Source organism: Sminthopsis crassicaudata, chromosome 1 (genome assembly GCF_048593235.1).
Source record: "Sminthopsis crassicaudata isolate SCR6 chromosome 1, ASM4859323v1, whole genome shotgun sequence".
Taxonomy (NCBI): domain Eukaryota; kingdom Metazoa; phylum Chordata; class Mammalia; order Dasyuromorphia; family Dasyuridae; genus Sminthopsis; species Sminthopsis crassicaudata.
The window spans coordinates 55,809,055-55,822,375 of NC_133617.1; the positions used below are offsets into that span (position 1 = coordinate 55,809,055).

Genomic DNA, 13,321 nt, shown 5'->3' on the forward strand with positions numbered 1-13,321 from the left:
CTGGGGACTGGGGGGCACACACATACTCACCTTGTTAACGACGTCACCAAAGGTGAGATTGGTGAGGGCCATGCCCGCGTAGCGCCGTAGGGCCAAATTCAGAGGGTCATTGGTCATCTTATGCATCTCATAATCTACCTGCAGTAACTCTGCTACAGCCTGCAGCCCACCTGCAAGATGAGAGCATCACAGCCCCATCTGAAGCTTCACAATCTCAGTGGGAGTTTTCCTCACTGAGGATAACAGTAGGTCCCATGACAATAGAGGGCTGCCATCTACAGAATGCTTTTCTCAGCACTATTTTGGATGGGAACTTGCACAAATATATTGAACTCTAATGACAGCCTCTGAGAGTCCAGAGTCATCTCCATGTCAAAGTGCGGTTCCAGAAAATCAATCAATAACCACTTATTAAGTACCTTCTATGGGTCAGTATTATTATCCTCATGTTTACAAATCAGGAAACAGATTCAGTTTAAGCAATTTTCCCAAGATCATACAGCGAGTTAACAATATTTAGGACTTGAAACTTTCCTGTTTCTACTGAACTATTCAGGCTTTTTGCCATAATCTAACTTTGGTCACTGTCCCCGGATGTGGAGGTGACTACCCCATCTGTTTCTCCTTCTATCACCATCGAATGCCTGGCCCAGCCTGAATTACTTTTTCTTACCATTGTCTTGTCTCAAGGGAAACCCATCCTGGCTCCTAACCCTACATTTTTTTATCAGTCCAAAGCTGAGGCAGGTTATTGATCTCCTACCTATATTTTACAGGTTTTCAACCCTTCTCCACCTCTTCCCCACCTCTACTCCAGCTGAAGACCTTACTTTGTCATTTTATTATTTTTAAGAAATTGTTTATTTTTGACATTTATTTTTGTAAGATTTTGATTTCTATTTTTTCTCCCTCCCCTCACCCTTCCCCAAGACTGAAATCAATCCGATATAGGTTAGACATGTACAATCATATTAAATATATTTCCACCTTAGCCACATTAGTCATAATCCACATTAGTGTAAAAGAAGAATCAGAACAAAAGGGAAAAACCATGAGAAAGAAAAAACAAAGTGGAAATAGTATGCTTCGATCTGCATTTCGACTCCCTATTTCTTTATATGGAGTATCTGGATGTAGATAATATTTTCCATTTTGAGACATAGAATTTGAAGATCTTACTTTGACTTTCCTGAAAAAAACTGAGGCCATTTGACCTGAGCTCCCTTTCCCCCACACTCTCCTCCTTTTCCCAAGTGTGTACCTTTTACCAAAGTTTCCAGGAATGTACTTGCTCCTTCCCCTCTTCTCCATCAGACTGTCCCCTCAATCATTTCCCCCAAATGTCTAATTTTCAACTTTTCCCTATCAAATGCTTCTTTCCTTACTGCTTTCACACATATCCAAACCTCCCTCATCTTTAAAAAACCTTCACTTTGGCAAGGAACTGGAAACTGAATGGATGCTCATTAGTTGGGGAATGACTGAACAAGTTATGGTATATAAATGCGATAGAGTATAATTTTCTATAAGAAATGATCAGCAGGATGATTTCAGAAAAGTCTGAGAGATTTACATGAAGTGATAGTGAGTGAAATGAGCAGGACCAGGAGGTCATTGTACACAGCAAGAACAAGATTATGTGATGTACAAGTGTGATGAACTTGGCTGTTTTCAACAAGGAGTGATTCAAACCAATTGCAATAGATTTGTGACAGAGTAAATCATCTGCATCCAGAAAGAAAACCATGGGGACTGAATGTGAATCACAACATTTTTTTTTCATCTTTTTTGTTGTTGTTTTTTTCCTCTTTTTTCCTTTTTGATCTGATTTTTCTTGTGCAGCATGATGAATGTAGAAATAGGTATAGAAGAACTGTACATATTTAACATATATTGGATAACTTGCTGTCTTGGGGAAGGGAGAAGGGACAGAGAAAAATATGGAACACAAGGCTTTGTCAAGGTGAATGTTGAAAACTATCTTTGTATGTATTTGTAAAATAAAAAGCTATTATTTAAGACAAAACAAAATCCAAAAAACCCTTCACTTCATGTTGAAAACTATCTTCCTATGCCTTTCCTCCCATTCTTGGCCAAAGTCCTTAAGAAAACCGTTTACACTTGCTACATTCCTTTCCTCTCACTCCTCAGCCCTTTGCCCTCAGTCTGGATGCTGACTTCATCATTTGATTGACTGAAACTGTTTTCTCCAAACCTTTTTTTTTTTTTAATTATAACTTTTTATTTACATTTCTCCAAACTTTTAACGATTTCTCCATTGTCTCCTTTTCTCAGGCCTCATCCTCCTGCTTGTGACACTATTGACCACCTGTCTCCTCTTACCCAGGTAACTTCTCTTCAAGCTCCTTTGCTAGCTCAGCATTCACACCATGCCCCTTAACTGAAGGGATCAAAGCTCTGTCCTGGTCATTCAGTCAATGAATATTTTCCAGATGCTTATTATGTGCCAGACACTATTCTAAGTGCTTCAGATAGAAAAAAGGTAAAAGTCCCTGCTGCCAGGGAGATTATATTATATATTTAATTATTAATAATAATTATTAATTATTATATATTAATTATATTAATAATTAAATTATAGTAGGGGAGCTGCCACATAAATGACTATATGCAAACTACACAGAATAAATTCTAGAGAATCAGTGGAGGGAAAGCATTACTGGCAAGTCATTTAACCCTGTTTGCCTCAGTTTCCTCATCTGTAAAATGAGCTGGAACAGTAAATGGCAAAGCACTCCAGTGTATTTGCCACCAAAAAAAAATCCAGAATGGTGTCATGGGGAGTCAGACCATGACTGTAAAATGACTTAACAACAACAGAATGTGGGATTTAAACTGAAAACTAAAGGAAGTCAGGGAAAGCAGGAGGCAAAGATGAGAAAGACATTTTGGGGGAATGGACAGTTAAATTGCCTGGAGTTGAGAGATGGAGTATATTTTTCTAAGGAATAAAAAAGGGGCCAGTGTTGGCGTGTCAAAGAGGACGTGAGGGATGGGGACATAAAGTGAAAGAATTTTGGAAAGGTAGGTGGGGGTTAGGTTATAAAAGACTTTGAACATCAGAGTATTTTATATTTAAACTTGAGAGTGACAGGGAGCCACCAAAGTTGTTTGAGTAAGGGGGTGACATACTCAAAAAACTCACTTTGTTAACTTGGTACAGGATGTCCTGGAGTGAGGAGACCTTGAGGCAGGTAGGCCCACCAGTAGGCTACCACAATGGGCAACAAGTGCCTGCCCCAGAACAGTTATGGTATCAGAAAAGAGAAGGGGACATATATGAGAGATGTCATCAAAGTAAAATTATCAGAAGTTGGCAACAAATTGCATAAGGAGTTGAGGATGATACCTGGTTTGGGAGAATGGATCCCTGAGAAGGTGGTGGTATACTCAATAGTAATAGGGAAGTTGGGAAGAGAAGAAAGCTTGGGGGGGAAGAAAATGAGTTTAGTTTTTATGACCTTCACTTCTCCCTCTAATCCAGAGGTTCTTAAACTGGGGTCCAGGAACTTAAAAAAAATAACTATTTTAATATAATTGGCTTCCTTTCTATTCCTCTGTATTTTTTACTCCATTCATTTAAAAACATGGTTCTGGCAATATAGGACAATTCCAATAGACTTGGGATAAAAATTGTCATTCATCTCCAGAGAGAATCATAGAGAATGAATGTGGATTGATGTATAGTATTTTCACCTTTTCTGTTGTTTGTTTCTTTCTTGTGTTTTTTTTCTTGTTTGTCTGATTTTTCTTGTAAAACATGACAAATAGAGAAATTAAAATTAAAAGAATTGTGCATAAATATATATATATATAATATATATAACATATCAGATTGCTTTCTGTCTTGGGGAGGGGGGAGGTAAGGCAAGGAGGGAGAAAAAGTTTGGAATACAACATCTTACAAAAATGAATGTTGAAAACTATCTTTACATGTATTGGGGGAAAATAAAATACTATTGAGAAAAAAATAGAAAAAACTCCCCACAAAAAAACCATAATTCTGAAAAGGGTCCATGGATTTACCAGATTCACTGCCAAAGGGATCCAGAATACAACAGAGGCTGAGAACCTCAGTTCTCCATCCTCTGTCTCAGTAATCTCATTAAGTTCCATAATTTAACTATCATCTCAATGCAAATGCCATATACATACATATATATATTTATAGAAACATTCATATATACATATATATGCATATAATAGCTAATAATAACTAACATTTATATGGCACTTACTAAGTATCAGGCGAAATGCTAAATGTTTTATAATTATTATTTTAATTGATCCTCATAACACTCCTGGGAAGTAAGTGTTATTATTATCCACATTTTACAGATGAGAAAACTGAGCATTAAGTGACTTGCCCAAAGTCACACAGCTAGGAAGTGTCTGAGGCTAGGTTCGAACTCAGCTTTTCCAAGCCCAGTGCTGTCTCCCCTGTGCCAAACCGCTTTCTGTACACATAGATACACTTATAAAGGTGTCACCTGTACAACACACGTATAGATGTGCACATGCATGTGTACTTGTCTCTGATCCAAGCTTCATTTGTGCACCGCCAATTGCCTAGTACTGAATAGACATGAGACATCTCTAACTTAGCATGTTCCAAAATGAATTTCTTCTATTTCTCCTTTTTTGTTTCCTTGTTTCGGTCAAAGGTATCGTCATCTTTAGTCTTTCCATATTCATAGTTTCATCTTTCTCCTTGCCTCCTCCCTCTCCCAAGTCTTTCCATTTCCACCTCCACAATACCTCTCACATCCAGATCTTATCCCTCTTTGCATAGCCCCCTTGTTCACAACCTCAGAAGGTTTTCCACTTTTTATAGATGAACAAACTGAGCAGACAGGCATTTAAGTGACATGCCCAGAGTCATATAATCACCTATTGCCCTGATTTTTGTCACAATCTCCTCCTCGGTCTTGCTTTGAGTCTCTTAGGACATTCCTGATCCCTATTCAGTCAACTCCAGTGGCTTCCTATTGTATTTTTTTTGGGGGGGGGGGGTGGAGGCAATTGGGGTTAAGTGACTTGTCCATGGTCACACAGCTAATGAGTGTTAAATCATGAGGCTGGATTTGAATTCAGGTCTTCCTGAGTTGCTCTGCCCACTGGGCCATCTAGCTGTCTTTTTATTACATCTTAAATATTAACTATAAATGCCTTTTCAGCTTTTAAAACCCCTCATGCCTGGAATATATTCTCTCCTTACCTCTGCCTTGTTAAATCCTTTCTCAGAAGCCAGAATACCTTCTTCTTCTTCTTTTTTTTTTCCTGAGGCATTGAGGGTTAAATGACTTGCCCAGGGTCACACAGCCAGGTATTAAGTGTCTGAGATCAGATTTGAACTCAGGTCTCCCTGACTTCAGGGCTGGTACTTTATCCACTGCGCCACCTAGCTGCCCTCCAAGTACCATCTTCTGCATCTTCTGCAGGAAACCTTTTCTTGCTCCTTCTACCAACAGCTAGCATCCTCCCTTCCTCCCAAATTACTTTATGTTTAATGGCATTGTATCTATTTGTATTTTATTAACTTTATATTTATTATTTATATATAGATAGATAGATATAGATATATGTGCATATCTGTCCATTTATATATAATCTCTACCTCCACAGACTGAACAACATACTATATATGTGTATATATCAATGTCTGTTAATTTTTGTCTCTCTCTGTGAGTAGGGATTATTTCATTCTTTGTATTGGTATCCCCATCGCCTCATACAATGTCAGGCTCATAAACAAGGGCCTAATAAGTACTTATTGATTGACTGATGCTAATCTGTGTTATTTCTGCTTGGCTAGCAGATTAATGTCAGTGCCCTCCAAATGTGGCACCTTGGGACACAGCCCCTTCCACCCTTCCCCAGTTAGGGTTCTGCCGAACCCACTTCCTCCACCACACAGATGAAAATGATCTCTCCCTCTTCAAATTTCTCCTAGCACTTTAGGAGATTCTTCTGTGTGAGTGTAGAGGAGGGTGGGTGTCATCTGCCAATCCAAGAAGAGGAGCCCACTCCTTTCCCAAGACTTCCCTTCCCCCAGTCCCTCCCCTGCATCAAGCATGTAGCAAGGCCTTTCCCAAAGAACAGCTGACAGATCTCCCAGCACCCAGCAGTGAACCTGCTATTGTCCCTCCCTCCCTCCCTCCTTCCCTCCCTCCCTCCCTCCCTTCCTCTCCTCTTCCCTCTACACCTACCAAGTTCATTCATGGCTCGGCGGTATTCCTCATCAAAAGAGAGTTTCATCACTGCACATGTGGCCTGGCAAATCTGTGGCTCAATAGGTACGGGCCCTGAGAGGAGGGAAGGAGGAAGGAGAAGGTCACCCACGGCTCAGAAGCAGGTGTGGAAACTGAGTCCTAGAGACATACAAGTCAATGGTAATTATAATTTTTGACATTTTCAAAGCACAAATGCTTTCTCAGTGATCCTGTGAGGAGGATGGGGCAAGAGTTATTATCCCCATTTTATAGATGATACAACTGAGGCTCTCGCCCCTGGTCACCCTGTAAGGCAGGACCCCAGCTCTCATGGCTCTTTCCAGCAGGTACCCCCCTTCTAGGCCCTCCACATTCTAGCTGTCTTCCCATCCTCTGCTCACTCACCAGCGCCCCCCTCAGGGCCCTGGCCTCCATCTTGGCCCTGCATCCGAAGCCAGTCCCAGCAGGTCTCACAGTAGGAGCGGATCTGCTCCAGCACATGCAGCACGCGCATCTCCTTCTTGGCCTGGCCCTCGTCGGGCTGGGAGAAGATGATGTTGTGGAGAGCCGCGTTGGCCCGCATCCGTGCATCCTTGGCCCCCTCGGCGGGGCCGGCCTCTCGGTCAGCGTCATGAAGGATCTGCAGCAGGAGCGGCAGGCAGCCCGAGCGGCGCATGGCCACACAGCTCTCCTGGGAGCTTGACATGGCCAGCAGGGTGCGGGCCATGTCCTCCTTGTCCCTCGTGGCCAGCATGGACAGCAACCAGAACACCACCTCCACCTGGGGGCCACCAGCAGGCTCAGTCTCAGAGGAGGACTCCCGTTCTCAGGCCCCCCAGATCCCATGGCCTTGCTTCCCAGTCCACCTAGACACCCTGAGAATCCGTCCACCCCCTGTCCCTCCTTGGGAGAATTCCTCTTGGAATCATCCCCAGCTGCACCGAACCCAGACCAGCCGAGCCCTCACACTCCTGCTCAACCCAGGCCTTCTTTGGCCCAGTTTTGGGGGGGTGGGTTGGCTTGTCATGACTTACCTTGCTGTTGCTGAGTTGGCTGGTCCCATCATCTGGGTGAGTAGGGGCTTCTGGCTCCCCATCCCCCTCTGCTCCTGTTGGCTTTATCCCTAGGAGAGCCTGAGGGAAGAAGGGGATTTAGGTTTCATGTACTGCCCTCTGACATGGATATACCATGGGATCCTTCCAGGGCCATCTTCGCTTCCCTGTCTCTGTCTCTGTCTCTTTCTCTCTCTGTCTCCCCTCCTTCCCCCCTCCCATCTGTCTGTCTCTCTGTCTCTTTGTCTCTCTTTGTCTCTCTCTCTCTCTCTGTCTCTCCGCTTTCCCTCTCTCTCCTCTCCATTTCTCTGTCTGTGGGTCGGTCTCTCTCTCTTCTGTCTCTCTCTTTCTCTCTCATCACACCAGATCCCATGGGATCAGTTATCACTTCTACACAGATCTAAAATCTACCCAGCCCTCATCTCTCTACTGACCTCCAGACCTGGATCATCAACTAAATATCCAATGTTTATCTCTAGCTCTATGTCCCCTTGGCAACTGAAACTTATTTTGTCCAGAAGAGAATTCGTTATCTCCTTTCAACAAACAAGACCAGCCCCCTCTTAGCTTCCTTGTTTCTGTTAAGGGACCAGCATCCCTCTGGTTTCCCAGATTTACAACCTATGAATCATTTTAAACTCTTGACTCTCCTTTAGCTCTCACACTCAACGGGCTGTCAAAACTGGGCCAAAGAAGGCCTGGGTTGAGCAGGAGTGTGAGGGCTCGGCTGGTCATCTCACTGAATCCCAATTCAGCCTTAGACATTTAACTAGGCTGTATGTCCCCAAGCAAGTCACTTCACCCAGTTTTCCTCAGTTTCCTTATCTGTAAAATGAACAGGAGAAGGAAATGGCAAACTACTCCAACTTCTTTGCTAAGAAAAGCCCACAAGGAATCATGAAGAGTCGGACACAACTTAAAATAACTCAATAACAATACACACACACACACACACACACACACACATACATAACACATCTGTATCTAAATTGTCTCTATCTTGTCTAGGCTAGAAGTACAGTGGCCAGTCACGGGCCCAGTCCTGTTGGTGATGGGTAAGGAAGCTTTGCCCTGCCCTGTCTTGGACCTAATTAGGTTTATCCCTCCCACTTCTGTGCTCATGGGGCTTTCCATATATTGATGTAAGTAGGACAGACACCGTATATTAGTCTTTAGTGCCTACTGCCACTCAGAACTCCCAAGTTCAAGTGATGCACCAGCCTCAACCTCCCCATATAAGCAGGAATTAGAGATCTGAGCTACCATAAGGGGCCCAAACTGTATCCATAAAGCTAGGGATGTGCTGATAAATGTTTTGAAAATAAATTGGCTCTCCAGCAGAAGGGGAAAAAATGTACCCACAGAGAGAATTTTAAGTTTAGTGATTTAATTATTAACACTTTTTAAAGTCTAGACAATCAACAAAACAATCAAGCCCTGATTGGAAGGACTGCTGATTTTAGAGGTATAAATGAATATTTAACAACTGGCTCTCATCACCTAGCTGGTGCCATGCACCCCTGCAGAAGCACACATCAGACCCTGTCATTCCCCTGTTTAAGAAACTTCAGTGGTTTCCTGTAACCTCGAGCAGAATCTATAAATTTCCGTTTGGCATTTAAAGCCCGTTGCAATCTGGTTTCAAACTATATTTATAGGCTTATTTCCCATGACTCCCCCTCAATAACCACTGTAGTCAAAGTCACCCACTCCCAGCTCCCTGTCCATCCCACCTCCCTCCTGTGTGCCTTTGCACAGGTTGTCCCCCAAGGCCTGAAAGCTCTCCTTTGGGGTTCTGTCTCCTGGAACCTCAGCCCCTTTAAAGTGACATGTTCCCCAGGCTTTCTTTTCCTGATTTCCCCGGTTATTATGGCTTCTCAAAAACGATTTTGTATTATTTCATATTTACTTACACGTTCAGTTCATGGTGTTTTTCCCCAGGAAAGTGTAAACTCCCCGTGGGACAAAGGCTGTTTCATGTTTGCCCTTGTGCCTAGATCAGTGCCTGGTATACAGTAGGCACTTAAACGTGTTTATCAAATTGCATTGCATCTCTACATGTGGAGACACATACCTGAGGTCCTAGCTCCCTGCCCCAAAGAGTGTCCCCTCTTCTCCCTGCCCCCACGATGCCAACAATTCCACCATTAAACCTTATCCATTTGCGCCTCCCCGATAGTCTGGCTTGTCCTGTAGGGAAGGTGGGAGTTGACTTCTGGGGCCCGGGCTACTTCTCATTACCCCCGCTCCACCCTCCTCGAACCAGGAGCAGCCAGACACACTGACGACCAGACTGGCGCGGGGAGGTGCGTTAGGGTCTCCTGAGCTCGGACGTCACCCCTCAGTACCTGGTGCTCTGGCTGTGGCTGCTGCGCCCGTTCCCGGGTCTGGGTTTGAGCCTGGGCTTCCGCAAGCTCCTTCTCAATCTGCTCCAGGCGAGAGGCTCGGATCTACAAAGTAAAACGTTGAGCTAGGGTCCGTCTTCAAGCCCCCCGACCCCCAACCCGGGCTCCGCCCCCTGGCCACACGCCCAGTCCAAGACTCCGACCTTAGGCACTGAATCCTCCCAAGTGCCCTCAGTGCCGCTTTTGCCTCTGCTCCCCCAGGCCCTGGCTCCACGGCTGCTTCAGCCCAGCCCCAGTCCTCAGCCGTGCCCTCTGCTCACGTCTGGCCCTCCCCTACCTTCAGTCCCCAGCACAAAGCTCTCCCTGGCAATACGGGGGCTTATAAGTGTGGAGGGAGGTCTTTCTAGGGTCAGGTCCCCGGGCCCCACCTGAGCTCTCTGCACCATCTCGTCCGAGGTTCCAAATCGCTCTTCCATCAGCGCTCGGATGTGCTGAGCTTCAAACTCCAGCTGCTGCCGGATCAGGTCTGTCTGCATGGAAAACTGGAAGGGATATAACAAAAAAGGAAAATGACAAATGCCGCAGATGCGTGGGAAAAGGAGTTCTTTAACGCACTTTTGTCCAAAGAGGTCAAATAAAGAGGGAAGGGACCTATTGTGTAAAATACTTAGCAGCTCTTTTTGTAACAGCAAATAAATGAAAATTGAGGGGATGCCCATCAACAAATTAAGACATGTGAATGTGATGGGATACTGTGGTGCTGTAAGAAATGATCAAGGTATTGGATTTAACATATATTTTAATGTGTATAACATAGATTGGATTGCTTGCCATCTAGGGGAGAGGGTGGGGGGAAGGGGGAGAACTTGAAACATAAGACTATGCAAGGGTCAATGCTGAAAGATCATCTGTGTATGTTTTGAAAATAAAGTTTTAATAATAAAAAAATGAAAAAAAGAAATGATGGGGATTATTTTCAGAGAAACCTAGGAAGACTTATAGGAACTGATGCAGAGTGAAGTGATCAGAATCAGAAGAACAATTTATATAGCAACAGTGATATACTAAAGATAATTAATTGTGACATTCAATAGCTAATCAACATTATTATCAACCACAGCTTGAAAGGTTGCATGATGAAACATGTGATCCACCTCCAGATACAGAGTTAATGGAACCACAGCATTTTGAAACATATTTTCTTCTTTTTATTATTATTATTTTTTGACATGGATAGCATGAGAATTTATTTTGCATGACTCTACATGTTTGTAAGGGGTTTTGATTTTCTTGCTTTCTTGATGGGAGAGAGGGAAAGGGAAATTCAAAACTGAAAAATAAAATAAAATAGAATTAAGACTGCCAAAAAAAAACCCAAACAAACAAACAACTGGAGAGGGGAGAAGAGTGCATTAGGGCTGGGAGAGATTTCCTCCTCCCTCTCAGAGATAACAAGTGAACAGTCCGAGGCTACACAAGTCTCCACACCCCCCAACTCCCTAGATGTAGGATTCAAACCCTTGGATCCATTCCTCCTCACCGTTTCTGACTGAGGCAGCTCATCCAGCCTCTGGGACAAGCCCTGGAGCTGCCCATAATACCAGAGTTTCTCTTGTTCCTCCTTCTCAATCTCTGCTAGCAGGAAGCACCTGTTGGGAGTTGGAGAGAACATAGTTAAGGGGGTGCCACCAAAGTTCCCTCTTTCACCAAAACCCCAGTAAAAATCTCTTCTTTATCACTATCATGATTTGCAAAGGATTTTCCTTTCAACAAACCTGGAAGTGAGTTTTAGACAACGGTCACTAATTTAATTTAGCAGATAGAGAAACTGAGGCCCAAGGAGGAGAAAGTCACATGGCTAGTAAAGATTTGAGCTCCTGTACTATGCCCAAGATCTGAGATTCTGCCTTGTTTCAATATATTCCCCAACACCATTTTTTGGGCACCACAAGGCATACATAAAAATGATGCTGTTTGAGCTGAATTAAGTTGGCAGAAAACTCATGACAGAAGAGAAATGAGGTAAGGAGATAAGAAATAATTCACAATGCAAATGAAGTCATATACTGAGGTGGGAAGATGGGACTAAAATTAAAATGAAAAATGGTTGCTGTGCTATTCTCTGTTGATATAAAGGTTCTACAAACTCCAGAAAGGTTCTTGACTCATTCTCAGCCTTTAAGACCAGGGGAAAAAGCATTAACTTGAATTATTTCTTTCTCCTTAAAACTTCCAGCATGTTCCCAGAGCCCTGGACCCTGCCCATGACAACATTTAGAGGGACAATATTCCTGCTGCCCACTCACATGGTTTGAATGGAGAGCCTGAGGCCCCTGTCCATGGTCACACAACAAAGAGGCTCAGAAAGAAAAGATTTGCTTAAGTTAGGGGTAGGACCAGGACTTGACTCCAGGTCTCCTTATTCCAAGGTTGTCAATATTGGTCAAGACTCTTGAGGGGCCTCATTACCTTTCTTTGCTCCCTCTTACCTTTCTTTGTCTAGTTCCTCCAGCAGGCGGACGGTAGCCCTGCTCAATTCTCCCAATTCTTCTCTTTTCTTGGGCAGCCCTTGGGCTGTGGCTGCAGGGGCAGCACAGTGCAGGGGGCTGCCCTCCGGGCTCCGGCTCCGACTCCTGCTGCCAGGCTCTGCAGCAAGAGCTGGTGGCTGAAACTTGAGGTTGTACAGGTTGGTGATATCCATCTGCAGGGCTGAGAGGGGAGAAGGAGGCCAGGATAGCCCATAAGCAGGGGCTCTGAGCTTCCCTTCACCCAAAGTCCAAGTAATGACTTCTTACTTGAAACCCTAGGGAGTAGGGAGAAGAAGGGCATTCTCCCCATTGGACAGATGGAAAGATAGAGGCCCCGAGAGGAAAAACACTTATCAGCACCAGACAACAAATGTCATAGGACTGGAAGCTGGAAGAAAGTTTATATATGTAGCCAAAGTCCTTGATTTAACAAAGAAACTGAAGCCCAGATATTTTAAATGACTAATGAAGAACAGGACTGGGATTAAAACCACCTCTTTCAGAAATTTTTTATATGAATACATATATATAACCTATATCTGATTACTTATTATGGTGGGGGGAAGGGAGAGAAAGATAGAATTTGGAACTTAGAACAAAAAAAAAACAATGAATAGTAAAAATTGTCTTTATGTGTAATTGGGGGGAAATAAAATATTATTAAAAAAATTAAAACAACCCCACATAATTCTGTCCAATACTCACATGAATATATCTTCAGTCTCTTCCTATCCTCTAGTTACTTCTCACTATCTACATATGAAGTATCCAAGTGTCCCCTCCTTAAAAAAAAAGCCTTCAACAGATCACACCAGTCCTTCAAGTTATGATCCTATCCTCTTTCCTTTCAAAGCCAAATTCCTAGAAAAAGATGTCTACATTCATTGTTTCCATATGCTCTGATTTTATTTACTTCGTTCTTTTTTTTTTGATTGGTAATTTTTTTAATGATTTGGAATAGTATTTTCTATCCTTGCTATAAAGGTTTATAATTCTTTTGAGATCTGTTGTATTTTTAGCACTTAGCATCATGCTTGACAGTAAACTCAATAACCCTTTTGATTGATTGACCATGTATCTATTAGGGAATGGCTCTTAGTTTAATATATTTACTACTATTAGGGACATCAGACCTTTACTAGACATATTTGATACAGGGATTC

The 13,321-nt window shown here is 43.1% G+C and overlaps 1 protein-coding gene across 2 annotated transcripts in view; it reads right to left on the reverse strand.

Annotated features, from left to right (window-relative positions):
- APC2 (APC regulator of WNT signaling pathway 2) overlaps positions 1 to 13,321 on the reverse strand; it is a 49,242-nt gene that overhangs the window by 15,489 nt on the left and 20,432 nt on the right. For both annotated transcript variants that reach the window (XM_074304608.1, XM_074304619.1), the window contains exons 4-11: positions 12,120 to 12,339; positions 11,171 to 11,279; positions 10,059 to 10,172; positions 9,634 to 9,735; positions 7,268 to 7,366; positions 6,639 to 7,014; positions 6,231 to 6,326; positions 31 to 170 (exon numbers count right to left, since the gene is read on the reverse strand). In XM_074304608.1, the coding sequence (XP_074160709.1) occupies positions 31 to 170; positions 6,231 to 6,326; positions 6,639 to 7,014; positions 7,268 to 7,366; positions 9,634 to 9,735; positions 10,059 to 10,172; positions 11,171 to 11,279; positions 12,120 to 12,339 (1,256 nt within the window). The remainder of the gene's footprint in view (positions 1 to 30; positions 171 to 6,230; positions 6,327 to 6,638; positions 7,015 to 7,267; positions 7,367 to 9,633; positions 9,736 to 10,058; positions 10,173 to 11,170; positions 11,280 to 12,119; positions 12,340 to 13,321) is intronic.